Source organism: Echinops telfairi, unplaced genomic scaffold (genome assembly GCF_000313985.2).
Source record: "Echinops telfairi isolate 266 unplaced genomic scaffold, ASM31398v2 ScPeMD7_7467;HRSCAF=8505_0, whole genome shotgun sequence".
Taxonomy (NCBI): domain Eukaryota; kingdom Metazoa; phylum Chordata; class Mammalia; order Afrosoricida; family Tenrecidae; genus Echinops; species Echinops telfairi.
In genome coordinates this window covers 8,174,116-8,191,656 of record NW_022111367.1, presented here as the reverse complement: position 1 = coordinate 8,191,656, position 17,541 = coordinate 8,174,116, and the positions used below count along the sequence as shown (strand labels likewise).

The following is a 17,541-nucleotide window of genomic DNA, read 5'->3' as shown; positions in this document are numbered from 1 at the left end:
ATTCTAAAATGGCTTTATGAGCCAGACATTAAGAACAGCTCTGTATGGTTACCAAAAGCATGCTCAACGGAATCGGACGATCATGGGTTTACAAGGCTGGCATGGCCCTTATGTGCAGTGTGATTTTCATTTAGTTCCTCCCTAGGCCTCAGCTACCAGATCCATAAAAATCCACTTACTTCAAGATCATTTTCTTTGCATTACATGATGATAAAACAAGGAAACATCTTGTTGGTGCAAGAGAGAAGATATAGATAGGAGGTGAGTAGAAACAATGTAATGTTAAGATCGATTTGGTTTTTATCAGCACACACTCAAAAATGTTTACAAACGTATTACCCCAAACTAAACCCACGTCCATCGTGTTGATTTCAACTCATGACCCGTTCACTCACTCATGGCCAGCGAGTGGATACTGACTCACAGCGATGCCCTGTGGGTTCCTGAGATGGTAACTGTTTATGGGAGTAGAAAGCGCTGCCTTTCACCGAGGAGCTGCTGGTGGTTTTGAACTGCCAACCACTTGGATTGCAGCTCAACGTGTAACCACTACACCGCCAGGGCTCCAAGGACCCTTTAGACACAGTAGATCCGTCACAAAGGTTTTCTAGCCATAGCGTTTTCCTGTTGCTGACTGCCATTCATTCTTCCGACGAGCAACGGGTGGGCTCTACCGGCTGACCTTTTGGTCAACAGGCGAGCACGTCACCACTGTCAACCACGTAAAAGGAGACTGTCTTCCCTCTGCTGCCATCCTCACCACACTTCCTCACTGGAAAGGCTCCGAGACCACTGGGGTCTGGAGTAGGAAACGTTACAAGGTAAGCCGAGAAGATTTAGTTATGATAGAAAACAAGAGCGATTTCAGAAAGAAAAATAACAAGGGACAAAAGAACTCTCTTTTTCTCTCTCTGAGGGTTCTCCGCTGTCCAGATTTGTGACAATGTGAACATCCACCAGAATGATTAGTGAACAGAAGAACATGCCACTAATGAAAACCCATCAGCTCATCACAATACTCGAAGAGAGAGAAAAGCCAGCAATGAATTCACAGCCGTGGGGTCAATGCTGACTAACAGCGACAAACCGTCCCTCCTCCCCGTGGGTTTCCAAGACGGTAATAGCTTATGGGAGTGGAAAGCCCAGTCTTTCTCCCTTAGAGCTGCTGGTGGTTTCGAACAACCAACCATGAGATTCGACGCCCAATATGTAACCACTACCCCCTCTTTAAGGCCATTATGGCCAGTGGAAATTTATGGTCGCATGAGATAGTTTAGAATAAGCAGGTATAAATGGCAGTTTAGGACACATATGGGGAAATTAAAATTCGGCTTAGGTACTAGAGGTGAGAGAGGAGATGAGAAGTGGATTTCTTTCTTTTTTTTAAAATTATTAAAAAAAAAATTTTTTTTATTATCTTTTTTAGAGAAGTGGATTTCTGTGTCTCTTTAAAAAATATCAGAAAGAACATCACACTAAGTTCTTAAAGCTGGTCATCTCTGGGTATAGTATTTTCGTGTGTCTGCTTGTTCTGACTCCCTGCACCGTGCACATCGGTTACTGCTGGGATAACGGAGGGTTTTCTTTCCGTCTGTTGAGAGGTCGGCTTTCCCTTCAAGCAGGGGCTTTCGCAGTACCGGCCACGGTACGGAGTGCGTGAGCTACTGCACGCCGGCGCGGGGACGAGCATCACACGTTCAACACATGCTAGCAATTCCTCACGAAAACTGAAACTGCATTAGGAATCGCTGCAGAAAGTTCATGATTAAGAACAAAGACCACAGAGTGGTCACTCTGAAAAGCAAAGATTATCAAAGAACAGGAGCATCGCTATAGGTGCAGGTGGGAAGAGAGGGTACCAGGGATCTTTCTGGATCAGCAGCTGCGTGACTTCTGAGCCATAACACTTTTCGTACCAAAGGCTTTTCACTCCTTGCCCATGTGGTTACATTTTAAATATACAGGAGGGCTTGATGTTTTAAAACCATTCCAAAACCGTTATGTGACTCATAATGACCCTGCCATAGGACAGGTAGAACTGCCCTTGTCGGTTTCTGAGAAAGTCACTCTGAGGGGTAGAAAGTCACTCTGCAGGAGTAGAAAGTCTCATCTTTCTCACATGGAGAGGGTGGAGGTTTCAAACTGGCGACTTTGCGGTTTAACAGCCCAAACGCGTAACCCACTATGCCATCGAGGCTCCTTGTAAAAGCAAAACATCTTAATACGAGTTTACTAGTTCAAACACGGGGGTCCGTGCTCACAAATGAGGGCACGGCTGGAGTCTGACAGACTTTGGTGGCCTTCGGTGACAATCACGGGGGCAAAGATGCGGAGTGAGGTCTGAGAGCACATACTGTACTGTCATTTGGAGGACGAGGCTTTTTTGGAAGCCGGAAGGCAGCACAGTTCAGCCCTACTTTTGCTGACTTGTCCTGTTCCCAGGGGCTTGTAACCAGAGAGACCCCTTCCTGGGCAAGGTTTCCGGCCATCTTTCTGAATGACGAGAGCTGTAAGTTGAACGTGCTGGCTGCAAGGCTCACTTGAGGGGCGGCAGCACCTTGAGGGCTAGCCACGGAAGCAAGCCCATTCACATCCACGGCCCCATTCCTCAGCCGTCACTAAATGCCACAAACCTGGTTAACCCGAGGGCAACACAAAGTGCTGCCAGCAGAGCCAACCGGCTTTGGCTGCAGGGTGAGGGTGGAGGGTGGTGATGACAGCGGGCGGGCATCGAAGGGCCTGCTCGTGCAGGGTGCGCAGCAGGAGGCACCTCACGGAGCGGATGGCTTGTTGAAGGACTGTTCACAGTCATGTCACTCGGGCGGCCTTCATGGCCTCGAATTTCAGATCAAGCATGTCGCTGAGGATTCCTCTGCCAGCCTCAAGGACCGCCCCAGCAGGTGCCACAAAGCAGCCAACTGGGAGAGGAGAGACGTCTCTGGGTGTAAGGTGACCACAGCCAAGCAGAAACAGAAGCAGAGACCAAGTGGTACGTCCAGAGCGAAGTGTGCTTAGATCATCAGCGCAAGGCAGGCGAGGCAGAGCGCGGCCACAGGGAAGCTAGAGCGACTTCGCCCCCAGGGTGGTCAGCAGCCTGCAGGCTGAGTCTGTTCCTCCCAGGTGCAGAAGACGCGGCTGTCAACAGGGCAGGTTTCCACTGGATGTGAAGTGCAATAAATAGAAAGGAGTCCAGCCTCTTGTTCATCAGGGAAGTGCCATTTAACCTTCTACCTATAGCCCTGGGAGGTGAACGCTATTCCCCAAAGAATGAACTAGAGAGCTAGAGAGCTTAAAACCCATGCCTGGGAAACAGATCGCAACTCGTGGCAAAGCTGCACATGACCGTGCAGGCTTCCTCCACAAGGCTCCGCAGGCTGTTGTCTCTATGGAACTGGATGGCCAGGTTTCCTTCCACAAGGGCCGCTTAGTAGGTCCACTCGAATGGGCGACCTTGAGGTGGTCTGGAGTCAATCATGTGCACTTCCCGGGTAACACCTGCCCTGTTCAACTCCAAGCCTTTTCTATTTCTACCTCCTCTCGTCTACATACCTTTACCCGAAGTAGTGTTTCCCAAAGCAAGCAACACCAAGCCCACTTTATCCTATATTATGGGCTATGGTACAAACGTTTTTCCTGAAGAGGGATGGCAGGACAAGTAGGTTTGGTAGAACAAGTACTGTGAACCAAAGCACCATTGACACCAAACTTCTCCCCAGTCCCTAACCGCCTGAAGGGCCTGAACTTGCCATTGTCTTCTCCTCCAATGTCTGCTGATACAGACATTTGATGGAGTAGGGGTCTCAACTGGGGGGGTTTCTGGATGCTATCATTTTATTTCCAAGGAAGACAGCACTAGGGAGTTTCTGAATGTATCAACACAAAACTTTATCTGAGTATTAGTCAACACTGAGCCAAAGGGAGTCTCTCTCTGAGAAAGATTTTAAAATGCTGGTTCACACTGGGCACCAGAAATCACCACTGCCAGCACCAACACCTCTGTCCCACTGAGCTTGCGCGACTTCAGGAATCCAGCAGCACAGACAGAGAAGCTGCAGACTACGAGGCACACTTGGTTCAACAGCAGTAGGTACAGAAGTGGGCAACGAGGACCAGACGGTGGTAAACTATGATGCCTAGAGATGGGACTAAAAGTGGGGCAGGGGTTGTACAGGGGAATGGGGGTAGAGTTTAACATATTGCTAACCTCCTGGGAAAAAAAAGATGTCCAGGGAGAAGCAGGGCGAACAGACACACGGCAGACCAGCAGGTGGACTTGCCCTCAAATGCATTTCAATAGGCGTAGCTTTGAGCTGTGGTCACGCAAACTCAGCTTAGTCCACTTGAGGGCTCTCCAGTTGTCTATAGGTTGGCCCTGTCTGACTGGTTAGCTGGACATGCTGTCTAACCCCAGCCCTATATTAAGTAGTTTATCCAATTGCCCATAATTCCCAGAAGGGTGATGGGAGCCTGCCAATTCCTGGCTGCCTTCAGCTGCTTCACTGGTTTAAGGATTCTAGATGTACAGAAATAATTAGTGACGCTCACTCAGAAAAAGCAAAGCAGGTGAACCTCCAAACTGACCTTCAACTCAACCTTCATATGAACAAGGCGCTCATGTGGATATCTAAGAGTTATTGCAAACACAATATGGTCAAAACAACACTCTCCATTGATTACCCTCTCCCCCCTCCCTCTGTATCTCCATCTCAGCTATTGCTACCACCACCTACCTAGTTGCTTGAGTCAAAAATCTAAGAGTCTCACAGTATAACTTATGACAAAACTATAATAAGTTATGAATTATGAAGGGTTCATGGGGGAGGGGGGAGAGGAGGGGGAGGGGGGAAATGAGCAACTGATATTAGCGGCTAGAGTGGAAGGCAAATGTTTCGAGAATGATGAGGGCAACAAATGTACATATGTGCTTGACACAATGGATGGATGTATGGATTGTGATAAGAATTGTACGAGCCCCCAATAAAAAAAAAATTTTTTTTAAGTGGAAAAAAAAAAAAAGACTACTACGATAAGGATAAACACCAAGACAAAGATACGCATGCCAAATGGGCCAGACTTTGAAGCTTCCTAAAAGATGGAGGGCAAGGGGAAGTAAAGGAAGCGCAAGACTAGGTTTACAGATACTCACTTGGGTGAAGGGGAGGGTTGGGCTCCATCTGAGGGAGGAGAGAAACTGGAGTGGATGCAATAGAATAAGGCGGGGTTGGGGTGGTGGTGGTGGTCCATGAGTGGTGTGAACTACTGAATGAAAGTTTGATGGTCTGAACTGTCAAGGCCCCCACCTAATCCAAAAGGAAACGTTCATTAAATGATCAAGGGTTCATGAGGAAGGGAGGGTGGGGTAGGGAGGGGAGAAATGAGGAGCTGATACCAAGGACTCAAGTAGAAAGCAAATGTTTTGAAAATGATGATGGCAACAAATGTGCTTGACATGATGGATAGATGCATGGATTATGATGAGTTGTACGAGCCCCCAATAAAATGATTTATTGAAATAAAAAAAATCTAAGAGTCTCTCTCTTCCTTTCTTCAAATGTTTTCCTCCACTTCATTACCAAGACAGGCTAGCCATATCTCTAACACATACTCTGAATACACTCTTCTATGCCTCCTCTACTTCTACCTTCTTTGCCACCATTGTCTTTGCTTGGCCTAGTACAGTTTGCTCACACATTCAATTTTCCCACCTTTTCCCTCTACAACCCACAGCGTAGCTGGTCTTCAAAACTAATTTTGAGTGAAGGCAAAACATATCCGTACTAGGATTCCAGTTCATGCACATATGCATTTACTTCAAACAAAACAAATCCAAGGCTGTCTCTGCGATCCGTGGAGGGCTGCAGACAAAGTCTCTAACAAACACACTTGTCTTAGTCTTATCGACAGCGCCTCCCAAAATGGGTATCATCAAGACAGTGGCCTCTGAGGGGAACGGCTGGCTCAGCTGAACTCAAGGCAGAGATCAGCTCAGAAGGTGATGGTGAATGATTCAGGGGTGGGGGAAGATTCCAAGGAGGGTAAATCGTGACTGATTTTCTCAAAGGACACAGATGGTCATGAGGGCTTTTTAGAAAGAAGTTTGAAAAAAATGGAAAACTACATCGGTGAGAAGACAGCCAGGAAAGTGACACTGAGGGTTTCCCAGCACCTGCTCATACTTCCAGGCAGCCAAGGGTTGCCTTACGGTGAATCTTGTTGGAAAGCCTTACCCCATCCACCTTACAGCCTGATTTGGACACTCTAGACTCTTTTTTGTTCTCCAAACACCAAGAACATTGAAAAGGAATGTGAGTTTTGAGTTCCTTGAGGATGTTAACATAGACGTTCTGATGTGGGGTAAATAGAACTCTTCGGGGAAGAGCTGCTGTGAGGGACTGTGGAGTCAGTTCTGACTCCCAAACCCAACAGACAACAGGGTGAACACGGCCTGGTTCTCCACCAGTCCCACGACTGTTGCCATAGTTGAGCCTACGTGGCAGAGGCTCCCTCAACCCATCACCCTGAAGGTCTTCCTTTCTCTTGGTGAAACCTCTACCTTACCAAGTAGGGGCCCTGCTCAGGGACTGCTCACTTTTGACACGTCCACAGACGTGCGATGAAGTCCTGCTGTCCTTGCTGCTCTGGCTGTCCTTTGAAGACAGGAATATTCGTGCCTCTGGTACTCGATGGTATAGTTTAATATTTCCCCCCAATTCTACAATCCAAATCTATCAGTGCTTCTTTGTTCCTTACTTATGATCCAGTCTTCATTTGCATATGAGGCTACTGCAAACACGGTGGCTTGGGTCAGGTGCACCTTAACGCTCAAAGTGCCCTCTCTGCTCTTTCAAGTGTTAGCGACGTCTTGTGGGGCAGTGTGCCCAATGCCCTGTGCCACTGGATTTCCCAAGCGCTGCCTCCAGAGGCACCGATTGTGGAGCCAAGTTATAGGAAACTGACAACTTTAATCGTTGTTTCTGTTTATCACGATGCTACTACCGGCGGTGAGAGTCTTTTTCTTCCTTTGGGTTGGGGCGTAATCCATAGTGAAGGCTGTAATCTTTGATCTTTAAGTCTTCTTGGCTGTCAGCAAGCATGGTTGGTGTCATTGCATACGGACTGCTAATGGTTCTTCCTCCAATACCGATAACATGTTCTTCTTCACGCAGTCCAGCCTCTGGGATTATTTGCTCAGGATACAGATTTAATAAGTATGGAGAAAGGATACAACATTGACACCATTTCTGATTTTACACCACACACTATTCCTCCGTTTTGTTTAAATGACTATCGTGTGGCCTATGTACAAGTTAAGAAGGAGCACAATTAAGTGTTATGGAATTTCCATTTTTCAAAATGCTATCCACAGTTAGTTGTGATCCACAGAATCGATAAGACACAGGTAAACCGGTCTCTTTTACTCTCTTACTTTCAGTCAAGATTCATGTGATATCAACAAGGATATCCTTTGTTCCACATCCTCTTCTGAGTCTGGCTTGAATTTCCCTAAAGTTCCGGATCAAACGACTGCTGCTGTTGTTTTTGGATTATCTTCAGAGAAAGTTCACCTGCATTTATTCAATAATTTATTTTGATATTATTCAATATTTCCCACACTTTGTTGGAGCACTTTTCTCTTTTGACGCTCAACCACAGAGTTTTACTTCTAAGGCAATTTTAAGAATCCGAGGATTCAAGCACAGAACAAGAACACCCACAGCTCTGGTTGTCTCTGTGCTGCTGATTCTAGTGGCCAAGAAGACGGCTACAAAATGCCCAAGAAAGGATGTCCCTGGACATTAAAGGTCCTTTGTTATGTTACTGGCTTAGAGGAACTAGCTGTAACGTTCCCATTCAATGGCCTTCTGATTTTAACTATCAAAGCATCTCTTTGCCTGGAGAAAAGGGCTAATAAATACTTCAGTATAGTGAAGTATCTAATACCCCTTTATCATCACCCCCAAAACTCTCAGTGAACAGCGAAGAGAAGTAAACTACCTAAGACACAACCAAGGAAAAAGCAATACAGACCTGAGGGGCTTTAATCTCCTATCCACTGACGTAACCTGGGCTTGAAAGACTGCCTGGCCAGGGCAACTTGATGCCCTGTGCCTTATCGACTGATAATGCCTTGAACTCCACCGCTATTCAGTGCTCTCTCATTACTCTCCCACCTCAGAAATGCGTGACCTGATCAAGCCCAGTGGTTTCGAGGTTGGTAAGTAATTCAAACAGGGGAGAACCAACTCCTAAGTCTTAGGACATAAGCTCTTAGGCACCCTAAAATCATTGTTTAGGCAGAGATAAGTTACCTATACAAACTCTACCCCACAGCCTAGCTCTGGACAACGCAAATCCGAGAAAGAGAGACAGGGAGGGGCCGGCAGAGCGCTCACCGCCCATGACATGTCCCAGGCTGCTTGCTCCTGCATCTATTCAGAGACCACACTCGGGAAAGACTTCATTTTGCAGCTTGCTTCACTTTTCCTTGACCCTCTATGTTCCTAATGGCTGCCTGGCTCTCCTCCTGGTTTGCCCATGCATGTTTCTATCCAGTTCCAAAGGGATGGGGGCACCAGTAGGGAGGTGATGTTGCAGATATCTTCATGAGAGATGAAGAGGCCTCCCAGATGCTTGAAGAGTGCCCTACTGCTGGTCCGTGATCAGCTCTCAGGTTGGTTTTGCCCCTCAACACCTCTGGGCAGTCCCTTTGCTCTGGTAGGGAGTCTCTCCAAAGCATTCTTTGAGCTCTGGGATCGTGGCAGCTGATCCACGGCACACTGCACACCTGGCATCTGCAGTCATTGAAGATCTCGCGATAGTAAAGCTGGGCTCCTCACCTGTTCTTCGCCATGATTCAGAGCCATTTTCTCCCTGTTGAGGCTGATCACGGCTCCACAGGGATGCTCAGTGAGCCACCAGGAGCTTTCCACGGGAACCCACTCCTGCTCTAGCACCTCCAGGATCAGCCAGACTGTGGATGGACCGATTCAGGATGGACGTTGGAGACAAGGTCAAACTCAATGTTAAGCTCCTTGAGCTGCCTGCCACTTCCTCATTCCTCCAGCCCTTCGTTATTGTTTCCGGTCCACTCAGCTTTCTCCGTATTCCAAGCACCCTCCCCGTGTCTTAGCATGATCCGCTGATACTTGGGCTTCCTGGTGCTGCGAGTGGGCCGTGTTCAGCAGCAGCAGCAGAGCATCTGCAGAGAGGCTAGCAGCAGCATCGCCTCTTGGCGGCAGAGCAGCCACTGCATCCGACGACTTATCCTGGCCTCTGGCATCAACGCTTGAGCACTTCTTTGAGAACGGGAATGAATGTGACTAGGTAGCTATCTTCCAACGTTCTTGGCAAAAGTGAATGAACACCTCCCAGTCTACATCGGTTTGTTCAAAATGTCAATTGGCATGACATCAATTCCTGGAGCCTTGTTTTTGGCTAATGCTTTCAGTGCAGCTCGGAATTCTTCCTTCCATATCATTGGTTCTTGGTCAAATGCTACCTTCTGAAATGGGTCAACATCAATCACTTTTTAGTATGGTGGCTCTGTGTATTTTTTATATTTTCTTTTGATGTTCTGCACTGTTTATTATTTTGCCCCCAAGATCCTTCAATATTATAACCTGAGGCTTGAATTCCCCACACAGCCCCCCCCCTCCAGTCTTTCAGCTTAGAAATGCTAACGGTGTTCTTCTCTTTTGATTTTGTACATCCATCAATTCTAAAACAGAAAATTTTCAGAAGTGTATAAACTTAGAGGACTAAGGTATGCCTGACCCAAGCCATGATATTTTCAGTTGCCTCATATGCGTGTGAAAGTTGGACAATGAATACAGAAGACCCAAGAAAAACAAGTGCATTTGAACTTCGGTACTGGCAAAGAATATTGAAAAGTACCACGGACTGACCAAAGAACAAACAGCTCTGTCTGGGACGAAGTGCAGCCGGAGCGCTCCTAAGAGGCAAGGATGGTGAGATCGTCTCGTGTCCTTTAGACATGTTCTCAGGAAAGACTAGTCCCTGGTAAAGGACATCGTGCTTGATAATGTAGAGGGCAGTGATAAGGAGGAAGGCCTTTGACGAGATGGATCCACACCGTGGCTTCAGCAACGGGATCAAACTGACGAATGATTGCAAATATGTGGCAGGAGGGGGCGCTGTTTCATTCTGCTATACATAGGGTTGCTTCGAGCCAGAGCCTAGTCCACAACCCCAGAGACTTTAACTGGACAAAACACTGAAAAACAAGCCAGCTTCTCTGATTATTTGGTCAGCATACAGATGGAAGTAAGTATTGTGAATGAATACAACCCTGAGTACACTTTACCTGGTTTTAACCACACAGTATTCCCTAGTTCTGATTCACAAACCTGCCTCTTGATCCATGCATGAACAAGTTCCCATGAGTAGAATGAAGTGTTCTGGAATTTCCATACTTGTCAAGATTATCCATAGTTTGTTGTGATCCACAAAGTCAAATGCCTTGGCACAGTCAAGAAAACACAAGTAAACACCTTTCTGGTAGTTTCTGCCATTAGCTAAGATCCATCTGACATCGACAATGATAGCCCTTAGGCCAGGTGCTCTTCCAAATCCAGCCTGCACCTCGGAGTCCCCTGTCAATGGACTGTGACAATCATTGATGACCTTAAGCAAAATTTTACTTGCATATCATATGACGATACTGTTTTCTAGTTTGAGCATTTTGTTGGGTCCCCTTGCTTTGGAATGGGTATAAATATGGATTTCTTCCAGCCAGTTGGTCAAGTAGCTGTCTTCCAAACTTCCTAGTGCTTCAGCAGCTTGTTGAAGCATTTCAGTTAGCATGCGACTACTCACCCCCCATCGCTCATCTTTAAAATGCCTGGAAAAGCAAACGTCCTAACCAGAGGGCGTAGCAGAGGGCACGAGGAGTGAGACAATCACCCAGCTCTCAAGGGGCAGCACCGAAGCCAGGCCTGAGCCACGTTCCTGCTTCCCCACTCGGCCACACTCCAGAAACATGATCTACGCTCCTGTCAAGTCCACCCATCCATGGCGGCAACAAAGAAACATTGTGAGTAGCCTCCGCTTCACAGCAGAGATTCACTCCCCCCATTGGTCTCATGATGTGATGGGTATAAGAGAAACTAAAACAGTAAGCAGGTGACAAGTCCATCAGTTCCCATAAGTCACTACCAGGTCAAGTCCAGGGTAAAGCCTTCAGCCAAGCTTCAGGGAAATTACTGTACACCCCCCCACAAACACACACACACCTGCCCCTGCACCCCATCCAACATTTTTCTAAGTGTAGCCGAGAGAAAACTGGATAAAATTAATAAACCCAGAGTAGGTTACTGGTTCTATTATTATGAAAATGCTTTATCAATCAACTTACACCATTAATTCTCTCTGTATCCCACAGCCATAAATACCCCATTTCCAAACTACTAACCTTGTGAGTTCTTCTTGGAGCTGTGTGTGGTCTGGCGGAAAGAATTTCACCACAAACTTAACCACAACATGTTTTGGCCCTATGGAAGAAAAATAAGCAGCACAGTATTTACTGAATGGTGTTTCAAACGTCATTAAAGCAAAAGATCTCACAGGGTACACTACAGACCAAATAATGACTCTCAGTCTAGGAGCACTCCCAAGAGTACACCTGCCAATTACAACTACTAATTCACACCTTCTTCTCTTTCCTATTGTGGTATGGGGAAAGTTTACAGAGAGAATCCGTTTTCCACTTAATAGGCCACACTTTTGCTTGTTGTTCTCTGGCCTTAGTTGCAATCCGCTCAGTGGAACAGCACCATTACCATTTCCTCCCGTTGATGTCCAACCTTCTTTCCGAGCCCCGCCCACCTTCTGAGCAATGTCACTGGGCAACTGCCGCTCAGCGGCCTAGCACACACGATTGTTCTCAGGATGATTTCCCCCATAGTGATAGACCGTGGACTCGCTAGGCCTTTTGTTTGGCTGGGAAGTCTAATTCATGCTTTCGTATCATTCAACCTTTTCCTCTGGAGACTTAAATTGGACCTACGTTTTTTTAAAAAAACTATTGTGTCCTCAAAATGTATCTAATTTCCAGCTCTAATTCAAATATGAAAAGGGCTTCAATAAATTTGTGGGAAAAGCGAATGGAAAGAGAATACAATCTTTCCATTAACTTTTTGAAGCCTGCACATAAGGGTTAAACATACTAAAAACAATAATCAAAATGCAAATCAATTGATACAATTTTTGTGATTGAAAAAATAACTACCCTCAAGGTCCACCTGCTCACCTAGTCATCAAAGCTGATGTAGCACCTGCGCGTCTGGCGTTCCTATCAGCTCTGGCGCTGAAGCCCAAAAGACAGGGCCTGGCCCTTGTCACAGCCAGCCAAAGCCTTTCATAAGTGTCTCAGACACTATCTTGTCACAGTTGAAGATAACATCAGGAAGCAGAACAGAGGGGGTGTGGGGGTGGGGAGGGACCTTCCAATAAGATGAATGGCTTTTCCATTCAGAACTAAAGCAGAGCAGTAAATAGATTAGAAAATCAAAAATAGCAATGGTCATTTGTGAAACCCACTAGAAAATAAAATGAGCACGAAATGTGGTCAGCCGCTTTTGTCATGGGGCAAAGAGGTCACATTCCAAGGGCGGGTTACCCAGTCAGCCAGGGAAGCACGGGCTTACTTGGGCTTCTTGATTAACCTGTGGTGAATGGCTTCGCCACTAGTGACGGGCTAAAAACACGTGAAACCATTCACCACTGACTGGTAAATAAATCCAAGGAAGCCCGTGCTTCCCTTGCTCATTAGGTAATCAAGTCATCCCTGTCACAGTCTGTGGAATATAAAGTATTATGAAGAAGTGCTGTGGTTAGGCATTGAGCTGGTCATCGCAAGGCCAGTGATTCAAACCCACCAGCTGCTCCCTAGGAGAAAAACGAGGTTGTTGACTCCCATAAAGAAGTACCAATCTCAAAACCCTTGGTACCGTCTGAGTCATTGCTGGCTCAGTGGCAATGGGCTGCCAGGGCTGGCACAAGGGCTGCAAGGAGCCCAGCTGGCACAATGGTTAGGCACATGGCTGCTAACCACAAGGTTAGGGGTCCAGACCCATTCAATGGCTCTGCGGAAGAAAGTCCTGGTGGTCTCCTTCTGTAACCATGCCAGCCCACCCACCCCACTCACAGAGACCCGTTATAAGCTTTCTGGGAGTGTAAATCTTTACAGGGGTGGATAGCTTTCTTTCTTCTGTGGAGTGGCTGGTGGGCTCTAACCACGAATCTTGTGGTTAGCGGGTCAAGGGCCTAGAAAGCCCGCGGGGCTGCTCTTCTCCATCATCTGGGGCCACTATTGGTTGGAACTGACTCAAAGGGACCCAACAACAGCAACATCTGAGACGCAGAACAACAAAAACAGACAATGTCTTCTTGTTCGATTTTTCCACGATCGCCAAAATGTGGATACTTTCCAGGATGACACATTTAAATTTAGAAAGATACAAAATAAAAGACATTGGAAGGCGAAGTGTTGGCAGTGTACACAAAAGTCGGGGGGAAAACAAGACATGGAGCTACTGAGGCGAAGAGGATCCCAGCTGCTTTTCCCCGGTGACTGTAAAGATGAGCAGAGTCCTGGACCGCCTGGAGTTACAGGAGCCTCCCCGACACCGCAGGAAGAGCTGTTCTCGTTCCTTTCAGCAGTGTGCACCAACGCCGAATTTTAATGAGGCTGCTCAGAGCCCAGACAACGCGAAGCTAGGAAGACGGTTGCACGAAATGCAAAAAGACAGCTTTGTCGCACAGGTCTAGTGAAAGCACATGGAAGAGACGGAAAAGATAACACAGCCGGTCCAATTCTGACTGGGCCAACAATAGCTGCTGTCTTCGGGGTCTGCGCCAAAGAGATAGCTCTGCACCACTTGCTGGTCTCATGAATCATCCCAGGGCCAGCCCACCAGGCCTGGACGCTTCTCTCAGCGGTGTGTGCCCACATGTTTAATCCCCCACCCCCACCCCCAGTCACTCTGAGAACACCTTGTGAGTGCTGAAGAAATGGCGGTCTTTTCACTTTCAGCCTCGATAATTAATTTAAATGAAAGAAGATCAACATCAATTTCAATGGCACCAAAGCCATTCAAACACTACACTGCACGTTCATTACATTCATATAAATGCTGGTAAGTGGCCCCGTTGGGATTTTTCCACACAGACATAAAATCTAGCCTGCCAGCCGTTTGCGCTCCATGCTCTTCAAGTTCTTGGGTCACGTCAACTGTTGAGCCCAGCTGCTCACTGAAAGGGCGGAGGTTCAAGTCCACCCCGAGCGGCCTCAGAAGAAAGACCCGGCGGTCTGCTGGAAGTTCTACAAGGGGGTCACATGAGTCAGGACCAACTTAACCATGACTGGTAATTCCTCTCCTGACGAAGCCCAAGCTGGATGCTCTCCTGCGTATCCTGACTCCTGCTGATTGCACCTCTGTCAAGAAAGAACCATGCTTTGCTGGCTGGCATCGCAGAACAATACCAGTAGGCCTTCCTTGGGAGGTACCTTGCTTAATTGTTTGCACCGGCCAGGTACCCAACTCCTCAACTCTCCTCTGGACTTCTCGCCTCTCCTCCCCTCCCTGGTGGCACAGCATTAAGGAGCCTGGTGGCACAGCATTTATGTGCTGGGCTGCTAACCACAAGCTCAGCAGTTCAAAAGTACCAGGAGCTCCGGGGGGGAAAAAGAGGAGACCTTCTACTTCCGGAGAGAGTTACAGTGCTAGGAACCCACAGGGAGCAGCTCTGCCCTGTCTGATATGGCCAGTGACTTTGATTTGGGTAGCTGCCATTGAGTGGAATTCTAACTCAGGCAACCTTCTGTGTTACAGACTAGAGCTCTTGGCTGGATCTGAACTTTCGGCTATCTGTGGCTCCCATGCTTACACCAGGCCCAGGCTCTTTCCTCCTACGCCTCTTGTGACTGACTAGATTCCAACTCCTACAGACCCTCTGTGACTGAGTAGAGCTGCCCGTGAGGGTTTCCAAGGCGATAAGCACGACAGAAAAAGACGGCCACGCGTCTCACCCACAGAGGAGCTGGTGGTCTCGAGCCGCCAACCTTACTCATTGGGCCACCAGCATGCCTTGCTCCTCTCTTCTACCGAGAGAGGACGCCGCCTGCCACCCATTCACTTGTGACTTGCAGGGACCCTCATGGCCAGAGCAGAACGGCAACAGAGCTGTGTTCTCTGGTGCAGCAGACTGCCACACCTCTCCCCGGGGGACTCTTTTTAACTGGGCAGATAATTGACATCTCGGGCAATTTAGATCAGATCAACAAGAGCTGTGCCTGCGCTGCCACAACCCATTTTACAACAGGTTCTTCTTTCTTACAGTCAATGTTGGTGGCTCGCCATTGCCCCCCAACCTTCCCTATCACGCCCTTCGGTCATTATGAATCTAATTACTGTGTCCATAGATTTACCTATCCTGGACTTCAGATACAGTAAATCATAAAATAAAAAAAACAAGAAACAAGGAAAACCCAACAACAATGACCACCTAAAACACAGAAAGCTCTCAACAGAAAAGCTGAAAATAGTAAAAACTGGAACAACTTTAAAATGAGCGCAAAGGAAGATTTCTCTCTGGTACACAAGTGAGGTGTGCATCGCCACCTCTCCGGGGCTCTGTTTGCCACGATGGGAAATGAGCGCATACAATCTGGGCAACTGGCTTTTCCAAGCAACACCTGCCTTCTGGTGTCACCGGCTTTGAAGAGAGTTCTCCCGCTCTCGTTCAGAAATGACAGCAAGAGACACTGGTCTCACCAAAACATGCCAGCTGACTCTGGAGCTTCATCACATGTTTAAGTTATTCATCAAAATGGTATTTGATTTTCCAAGGGAGGTTTTGATTGCCAAATTGTTACATATTCAGATCGCAGAAAACACACTGTCAGAATGCATGCATTAGCTGCGGATGGGAAGCAATCAAGGGCTGAAAAGGGAGGCTGGACGCACAGCACTTGATGCCTCAGAGCAAACGATGTCAAACACGAAAACATCTGGTTCTACGCACAACATGACCATGACGATTAAGGATGATATATACTTACTTCTGATTTGCTTCACAATCGGCTTTAAGAGATCCAGCCATACCTAAAAGGGACAAAAAGAGAAAGATCGAGACATAAGTTCTTAATGAAAAAATGCCAACTATTCTCAGACTTTCTTTGAATCTGTTTAAAATCCAAAAAATTCTTTTCAGAATTTTGAGGCCATCTGTTTCTTTTTTCCTCTAGAATGTCATAGCGAACATCGCCTACAACTTCCGCAGAGCTGATCCTAATTTGCTAACTCTATTTCGAAGTCCTAGTGACACAGCGGTTAAGCACGTGGTTGCTAACCTAAAGTCGGCAGTTCCTCACCCCCATGGTTCTGTGCGGGGAAGTGCGGCAGTCTGTTTTCACAAAGACCACTGCCTCAGAAAGGTGTGGGGCAGTTCCACTCTGTTCCAGAGTCCCAGGAGCTACAGCCTGCTGGATGGCAACACGTCTTGTTTTGCAAAAACAAGAGCAATCAGGTGTCCTTAGTAACACAATGCAAATGAACCATGTCACGCCCTGTTGACAACAGGTCATGAGGCTGGCTGGAAAGGCGTCTTGGAACCCCTTTGGACCAGCGCAATTACCCACATGGGGTCACCTTGATCAGGGACATGTGACATAACCAGAACCATGACCCACCTTGCCCCCCCCCCCCCCCCACCACATCACGTTTTCTTTAAACTACCTTAACTTGGAACTTGTGTGCATTTGAAGGGCTTCTCCTGTCACACATATTTGCATATTTCACAAAGCCAGGTTGGCTGGTATGTTGACTGTAAAAAGGGGTTTCTACAGTAATATGAAAAAGAGAGGCCATCCCTATAGAAAACTGACCAGAAAGAACACAAACAGGTCATTCATGATGGAAATGGTCCCTGGCTAACATGAAAACGACCTTAGATTCAGGAGAAATTTACCCCTGGATATGCAAACCAACACAACAAAATGCCATCCTCACCCATTAAATTTACACTCGAGTGTGTGTGCATAGGTGTGCACGTGTGCATGTGTGCATTTGTGTGTGTGTGTGTGTGCATGCACAAAGCTGGCAAAGGTGCTGAGAAACGCGCATTCTGCTCTGTTGGTGGATGTCTGAGTGCATGCAACTTTTTCTGGACAATAATGGGGGAATATTTATCAAAAGAGTAAAAGGTGTTTATGTAGATAACCTTGGGAATAGCAATTCCACTTTTTAAAATTATGCACATAATATGTCACATGTCCCTGATCAATATATTTATATGGGAACTTGGATTTGGGATGCTGGTGGGGGGTTCCTTCTTTTTGTCTGCTTTCTACATTATCCAAATTACCTTACACAAGCGCTTACAATTCTCATAATGAAAATACTGTACTCTAAATGGCTAATTAATTAGGGATTCATCATCATTTAAAAGTCTCACTGCTATATTCTCCATTCTCGATCACTTTTCCATCAGGGAGGGGAAATGGCTCTAGTGGCCTTAAGC

The 17,541-nt window shown here is 47.0% G+C and overlaps 1 protein-coding gene and 1 pseudogene across 1 annotated transcript in view; both read right to left on the bottom strand.

Annotated features, from left to right (window-relative positions):
- FARP1 (FERM, ARH/RhoGEF and pleckstrin domain protein 1) overlaps positions 1-17,541 on the bottom strand; it is a 306,860-nt gene that overhangs the window by 78,434 nt on the left and 210,885 nt on the right. Inside the window, exons 4-5 of the mRNA XM_004704274.2 lie at positions 16,082-16,124; positions 11,432-11,510 (exon numbers count right to left, since the gene is read on the bottom strand). Of these exons, the coding sequence (XP_004704331.1) occupies positions 11,432-11,510; positions 16,082-16,124 (122 nt within the window). The remainder of the gene's footprint in view (positions 1-11,431; positions 11,511-16,081; positions 16,125-17,541) is intronic.
- LOC115873188 lies at positions 8,459-11,033 on the bottom strand (annotated as a pseudogene).